Consider the following 6,800-nt stretch of genomic DNA (forward strand, 5'->3'; position numbering starts at 1 on the left):
AATTAGTACCAGAAAACTAAATACTTCACCAAACCTTTTAAGTTTTTCACTTGTTTAAAAAATTTACATTGAAGACCGACAGGAAATAAGACGACAAAGGGATGACCGTGATTATTATTATTATTATTATTATTATTATTATTATTATTATTATTATTATTATATTAAAATAAAATAAAATAAAATAAAAATTTATTTTACTTAAGTAGTTGTTGGATCATTTAAAACAATGACCCTTGTCATTGAAATTTTTTTTTTTTTTTTTTTTTTTAAATGTGAATCCGTGAAGAATTTGCTTTTTTGAAATTCATTCGAATATAATAATTCCGATTATCATTATTATTATCATTATTATTATCATTCTGATTGTTATTATTAATTACATGTATGTAAATACATATATATATATATATATGAAAAGGAAATTTTTTTTTTTTTTAGTAATGACCTCTGATAAATTTAAAACAATTTCAAATCGATTCAACGACCTCTTTTTTCATTATTATTATTATTATTATTGTTAGTTTTTCCATGAAACGATTTTTTTAAAAAAGAAAAAAATTTTTATTTATTATTAAAAGATTTTAATATAATAAATAAATAAAAATAAGACAACGATAATTAATTAATTATAATAATAATAATAATCTTATATATTTTATTTATTTAGTACATTTTTGTTCATCGAAAAAAAAAAAATAATTATAATTAATTAATTTTTATCATAATTCTCATATTATTATTATTATTCATTATTGTTGTTGTTTTTTTTTGGAAATGATACGCGGAAATTACTATGACGTCACAGAAAAAAGCAACAGCAACAACAACAGAAAACTAGAAATCATCCGGTAATTTCTTTAGTAATAACACTCGAGTTTTTTCATTTATATTATTTAAAATATTTTTTTTTTTCTCCTCGACTTGTATCTTCTGCTTATTTTTTTTTTTTTTTTTTTTTTTTTTTGGAATGTTGGCATGACACACTGTGTTACACACAGCGAAAAGAGATTCCGTTTGTTTCATTAATTCATAATTACATCTTATAGGTGTAATCAAGGATTCGAGTAAAATATTTTTACAAGAGTTTTATGTACATGATGAGTTTAAAGCATGATTTACAATAATTTTTTTCTTTTCTTTTAATTTATTCCAGGGAATTCAACATCAAGAGTTGTTTCAATACTTTGGTTTGACTTGTTTCTCTTATTTCGCCAGCCAAAAACATTTCGTCTACCACAGTGTATACCTGAAACGATGAATCGAGTTTGTATCTCGAAGAAAGAATACAAAAAGTTACAAGGACTGGGATTTGAAAGGAAACCAAAAGGGAGAAGGTAGGAGAATTTTTGTTCATACCTTGTAAAAATTAAAAACTAAATCAAGTTCGCACACGTTGTGAAAATATTCATTCAAAACTTCGACAAAATTATGTATGGCTTCTAAATAGCAAAGGTTATTGTCGTTCACGTCGACGCAAATGCAAAAATAAAGGCCGGCGTATCTCCTGTAAACTATTTTGAAATTTCTAAACTGTAAATGAAATAAACGTTTAATTATAAACGAGGGATAATTACAAGAGAGAGAAAAAAATGTCGTCATAAATTTACCTCTACGAAATTTGTATGTTTAGCATCTCTAACGGTCACGACAGCGTGAACTTCTTCGATTAATTTTTGTTTTTCATCATCGTCGATATTCATGTACCATTTTGCCAAACGAGTTTTCCCGGCACGATTTTGAATCAGAATGAAACGAATCTGAAAATTGGTAATTTTTAAATTAATGTATCTTAAATGACTAATTTTAACGATAAACAGATAAATTTCTAATCACCATTTTTCACAGTATTAGAGAACGTGTAAAAAACGCCCCAAATATATTTTTATTTTTTTTTGTTATTTTTTTCAAACTATTCGATAGATTTAAGTTTTACCACAAAGTATTTTTCACTCGGTTAAAATAAAATTTAATTAATTTAAATAAATTAAATACTATTTTTCCTTTTTTTTTTATCGATAATGTCGGATTTAAGAAAATTTTTTATTTGACAGATTATAATCTCTATATAGGAAAACAAAAATGGCTGAAATTTTTTACAGTGTTGCCGCTTCGAACACGTGGATAATAATATAGTAGGTTAAGCGTTAAAAAAAAAATTTTCAAATTTTATTTAAACGACGATTCACTTGTTTATTATTATAATATATTTAAAATAAAAAATTAATTAATTAAAATGGAAGAGGGTAGATATAAGGTTGTGTTAAAAGAAAACGGAATTGAAAATGTGAGTAATTGTTATATTTATTATAAAAAAAATAATAATAAATTTATGCCACCGGTCGATTTCATTATTAGTTTGATTTTTATATGTAAAAAAAATTTTACAGACTCACGAAACGGATTATCCAGGTGTTTATTCAAATCACGACGACGTTTGGAATCATAATAAATTTAAAAAAAAATTCAAAGTCGTCATTGTTAAATTAAACGATACGGAAATGGAATTTGATTTAGTGGGTATCAATTGTGCCGTTGCGAATGCGTTCAGAAGGATATTGCTGTCGGAAGTACCGAGCATGGCGATAGAAAAAGTATTCGTATCGAATAATACAACTTTGATAAAAGACGAAGTACTCGCTCACAGATTAGGTTTAGTGCCATTGAAAGCAGATTCTAGATTATTCGAATACAGGTCGGAAAATTCAAACGAACCAAACGAGCAGGACACTCTAGAATTTGAATTAAAAATAAAATGCAGCGTTAATAAAGAGGGACACAAGAATTCATATCAAATAGATGATCTTTACATCAATCATTCCGTTTATTCGAAACATTTGAAATGGGTTCCCATAGGAAGTCAGGGAACTACATATGATGAAAAAAATATAGGACCTGTTTTACCTGATATTCTTTTAAATAAGTTGAGACCTGGACAAGAATTGGATTTAAAATTACATGCTGTTAAGGGTTTGGGAAAAGATCACACTAAATTTTCTCCTGTCGGTATGTTGTCACCATTTACCAAAGATTTCGATAAAATTTTACAATTTTCATCCATTGAATATTATTATTATTAATATTTTGTTTTAGCGACTGCATTTTATAGAATGTTACCAGAGATAACGATGGTTAAAAAAGTGACAGGAGAAGCTGCTGAACGACTACAAAATTGTTTTTCCCCTGGGGTTATAGAAATCAGAGAAAACGATGAGGGCGAAAAGGAAGCTTATGTGGCAAGTGCAAGGTATGATTCTGGAAGTAGAATCGTTTTCAGGCAGGAAGATCTTAAAGACTGTGTAGAAATGAAAAGAGTGAGGAATCATTTTATTTGTGAGTAAAATTAACAGAAAAAAAAAATTTTTTACAATGTCGCATTATGTGTATTATTCTATTTTTTTTAAATTTTCATGTTTTACAGTTAACATTGAATCAGTTGGAGCGATACCACCGAATGAATTATTTGTCGAAGCTGTTAAAGTTTTAAAAAATAAATGTTTTAAATTATTGCAAGAACTCGATGAGAATCAAAATTCGAAAAAAAAACATAATAAATAAATTTAATTTAAATTTATTTTATTTAAAAAATTTATTTTTGCGATGAAGTAATTAAATTTTTTATATCATAATCATTAGAATAAGTATTAGAACAGCAATTTATTGCAGCGAGTTGTGATTTTAAATAATGCATGAAAAAGCCATAGAGAAACAACCGGCGGTTAAAATAAAGTGTATACTCTATGCTTTCGTATTCATTGCAGTGGCTGCAGACTAATCGAAAACAAATCCACATGTTGTATAGTATTTAAGTGAAGTAGTTTGTTTTAATTTAATATTATATTATAATAATTAATTAAATATAGTTTTAAAAAATGAAACATTTAACAGAAGAACGACTTAAGCTAGTGTTTGAAAAATTATCAAAATAGTACGTTTTTAATTTAGCAATAATAATAATTTTTTTTTTTTTTTATTGGGGAGCGGGGAGTAAATAATATAATATATTAAATAAAATTGAAAATTTTTTAGCATCGGAGGTAACGTAAAGTTATTAATCGACAGGCCGGATGAAACCTACTGTTTTAGAGAATTTAAAAATCGTGTGTATTACATGTCGGAAAAAATTTTAGGACTTTCATCTAATATTAATCCAGATAATTTAAAAAGCGTAGGAACGTGTATCGGTAAATTTACAAAAAGTGGAAAATTTCAAATGCACATCACTGCATTAAATATATTAGCTCCCTACGCTCAGGTAACGATTACAATAGTAAATGTAAATGTTAATGAAATTGTAAATTATTTAATTAATAATTACTTTCAGTATAAAATTTGGTTGAAACCAACAGCTGAACAACAATTTTTATATGGTAATCATGTATTGAAATCTGGATTAGGTAGGATAACTGAAAATACGGCTAAATATCAAGGAGTTGTCGTGTATTCAATGACAGACGTTCCTTTAGTAAGTAACTTACAAATTGAGTTTTTGTCGACTGAGATGGATGTACATATTACATAAACAAAAATTGTCATGTAATAACTAATAAACATGTTTTAATTGTTTGTTGCAGGGTTTTGGTGTTGCTGCTAAATCAACAGCAGAATGTAAATTAGCAGATCCCATAACGATAGTTTGCTTTCGTCAAGCTGATGTAGGAGAATATATTAGATCGGAAGAAACGCTAACATAAATATGTATTATTTTTTTATATATATATATTTAATTTTTATTTTTTACACGATACAGTTTTATTCACAAGACTATAAACATTTAAAATATTAAATATAAAATTTGATTTCCAGTATAAAAAAAAAATTCATAAAAACATTCTCTATGATATTTAATTAATTAGTTCTAGGTTTCTTTTCCGGTGGTGGTTTCATATTTTTAGAACTCGTATTCGGTTCCGTTTTAATTTCTGTTTTAGGCTCCTGTTTGATTTCTTCTGAAAGAAAATTACAGAAATTTAATAAATTTTGTATTTTGATGTAGGTATTTAAAAGTAAACGAAGATGAACTTACGTTCAGGTTGCTGAGCCTGAACGATGCCTGGCGGTCTTGGAGGTGGATATTTACGAGTGAGTTCGTTGAGTAACATGTCGACTCTTTGCCTTTGAAAAAGAGAACTAGGCTCCGTTTTAGTCAATTCTTTTTTTTCTTTTTTCTCTGAAAATTTTTTATCTTTGAAATCCCATGTGTATCCCTTGGATGGATGATACCTGGAATACGAACTTGATTCTTCCAATGCTGATTGTAAATGATGAACTGTTGAAAGCTAAAATAATTTTTTATTATTATAAAAAAAGAAGTTTTAATTTATAGACAAAGGTTTTGAGAGTCATGAATTCCTCATGTAAAATTTAATCAACAAACCAATCTTGAATTGATTACAGATGCTAAATCTGGAGCTTGATATACGATTCCTGCGACTATATAATAATCAGCTAATGGTGTTGCTTGAGTAGGAGAATGTCTATGTTGTTTACGAATTACATACAGTATAGGCTCTTGCACATGGAGCAAAATATATTCTAAACCAGTCATGTTACTGCATTGAAAATTTTAATTATTTTATTTTATTTACAAAAAGTAATTCGATGTTAAATTGAATGTAAAAAAAAAAAAAAAAAACTCACTTTAATTGTTCTGGGTTGAGCCTTTGCATTTTTACTAATTCATTATTGCAGGCTCTGTCAAAAAATGGATTCGTTCTCTCAGAAAAATAATCCATTACATTTGACGGATTTAATATAGGTACCCATGCACTATCGTGCCATGATAATCCAAGAGGATTTTCTGGTATTAATGGCATACGAGACATTTTTTGTGTTTAAATGAAATAATCCTACGTATCACGACGAATGCACAAGAAATTGTTTTTCTGTTAAAGGTTGTAAATATTCTACGCGTTGATAACAAAATTACCTCTTTTTTTTTTAAAAAAAAAACAATTTTTCGTTTATAAATACTCTAACATAAATTATAATTAGTTATAAGTCACCATTTAAACGCTTCCAAATGTTTTGATTAAATTCTGCTGACACGTCAGACCGTATATGGTGCTCAAGTTTTTTTTTCTTTAAAATGTTTTTTTTTTTTTTTTTTTCATGGCATTTCTAGGCTTTTAAACTACTAGGAATGGGAGGTTGTAAATTTATTTAAATGTTTTATTAAAGTTTTATTTAAACATTTTAAAGTGGTTTAATAATTTTTTTTTGCTTTTTGTTTTAGATCGTGTTTCTGGTAATATAGTTAAAGTAGAAAATGAAATTTATTACGTTGATTTCCTACATAACAAACCCAATCTTATTAACGAATGTTGCGAATTAATTAATTTGGAATGGAAAAGAAGTTTCGTCGCAAGGTATTTGCCAAAAATTTTCATTTCAGACAAAAAAATTAATTTTTAATTTCAAGAGAATGTATAAATTTAATTTTTATAGAAAAAGGAGTATCGAAGGCTCATGCAAAAACTTTCCAATGAGTTTGATTTTATTAACAGTAACAAAAAATAAACCCAAAGTTGTAGGTCACTGCAAGATTTCCAAGTTACCATTTTCCAAAACCAAAGTTTTTATACAAACAGTTGTAATTCATCCTAGTCTAAGAGGGAAAGGATTAGGCAAATTTTTAATGAACGAAATTGAAATATTAATGAAACTGTGAGTATCGAATAAACATTCAAAATATTTTAAATTAAAAATGTGAGAATGTTTCAAAAAAAAAAATGACTTATTACAGAAAAAATATAGAATGGCTTTATTTGTCCACATTGGGACAAGAAGGTTTTTATTAA

General features: G+C 26.9%; 5 protein-coding genes across 5 annotated transcripts; 3 read left to right on the forward strand and 2 right to left on the reverse strand.

Moving 5' to 3' along the window:
- Window positions 1–1,147: 1,147 nt before the first annotated feature.
- On the reverse strand, window positions 1,148–1,839 carry Phum_PHUM515120 (clathrin coat assembly protein ap17, putative; the record flags this gene model as incomplete). The annotated part of the gene is made up of 4 exons (XM_002431142.1): window positions 1,148–1,249; window positions 1,360–1,533; window positions 1,611–1,760; window positions 1,837–1,839. The coding sequence occupies 4 exons, from the start codon at window positions 1,837–1,839 to the stop codon at window positions 1,148–1,150; spliced, it is 429 nt and encodes a 142-aa protein (XP_002431187.1).
- Window positions 1,840–2,236: 397 nt separating this feature from the next.
- On the forward strand, window positions 2,237–3,558 carry Phum_PHUM515130 (DNA-directed RNA polymerase I 40 kDa polypeptide, putative; the record flags this gene model as incomplete). Its single annotated transcript, XM_002431143.1, has 4 exons — window positions 2,237–2,287; window positions 2,391–3,006; window positions 3,094–3,333; window positions 3,422–3,558. The coding sequence occupies 4 exons, from the start codon at window positions 2,237–2,239 to the stop codon at window positions 3,556–3,558; spliced, it is 1,044 nt and encodes a 347-aa protein (XP_002431188.1).
- A 127-nt stretch (window positions 3,559–3,685) lies between these two features.
- Window positions 3,686–4,694, forward strand: Phum_PHUM515140 (uncharacterized protein; the record flags this gene model as incomplete). The annotated part of the gene is made up of 4 exons (XM_002431144.1): window positions 3,686–3,729; window positions 4,063–4,255; window positions 4,325–4,465; window positions 4,575–4,694. 4 exons carry the CDS (start codon window positions 3,686–3,688, stop codon window positions 4,692–4,694), a joined length of 498 nt encoding a protein of 165 aa, XP_002431189.1.
- Window positions 4,695–4,848: 154 nt separating this feature from the next.
- Phum_PHUM515150 (uncharacterized protein) lies at window positions 4,849–5,825 on the reverse strand (the record flags this gene model as incomplete). Its single annotated transcript, XM_002431145.1, has 4 exons — window positions 4,849–4,949; window positions 5,027–5,279; window positions 5,378–5,552; window positions 5,641–5,825. 4 exons carry the CDS (start codon window positions 5,823–5,825, stop codon window positions 4,849–4,851), a joined length of 714 nt encoding a protein of 237 aa, XP_002431190.1.
- A 317-nt stretch (window positions 5,826–6,142) lies between these two features.
- Phum_PHUM515160 (uncharacterized protein) lies at window positions 6,143–6,800 on the forward strand (the record flags this gene model as incomplete). Its single annotated transcript, XM_002431146.1, has 4 exons — window positions 6,143–6,149; window positions 6,236–6,368; window positions 6,448–6,666; window positions 6,746–6,800. 4 exons carry the CDS (start codon window positions 6,143–6,145, stop codon window positions 6,798–6,800), a joined length of 414 nt encoding a protein of 137 aa, XP_002431191.1.

Source organism: Pediculus humanus, genomic scaffold (assembly GCF_000006295.1).
Source record: "Pediculus humanus corporis 1103172108281 genomic scaffold, whole genome shotgun sequence".
Taxonomy (NCBI): Eukaryota; Metazoa; Arthropoda; class Insecta; order Psocodea; family Pediculidae; genus Pediculus; species Pediculus humanus.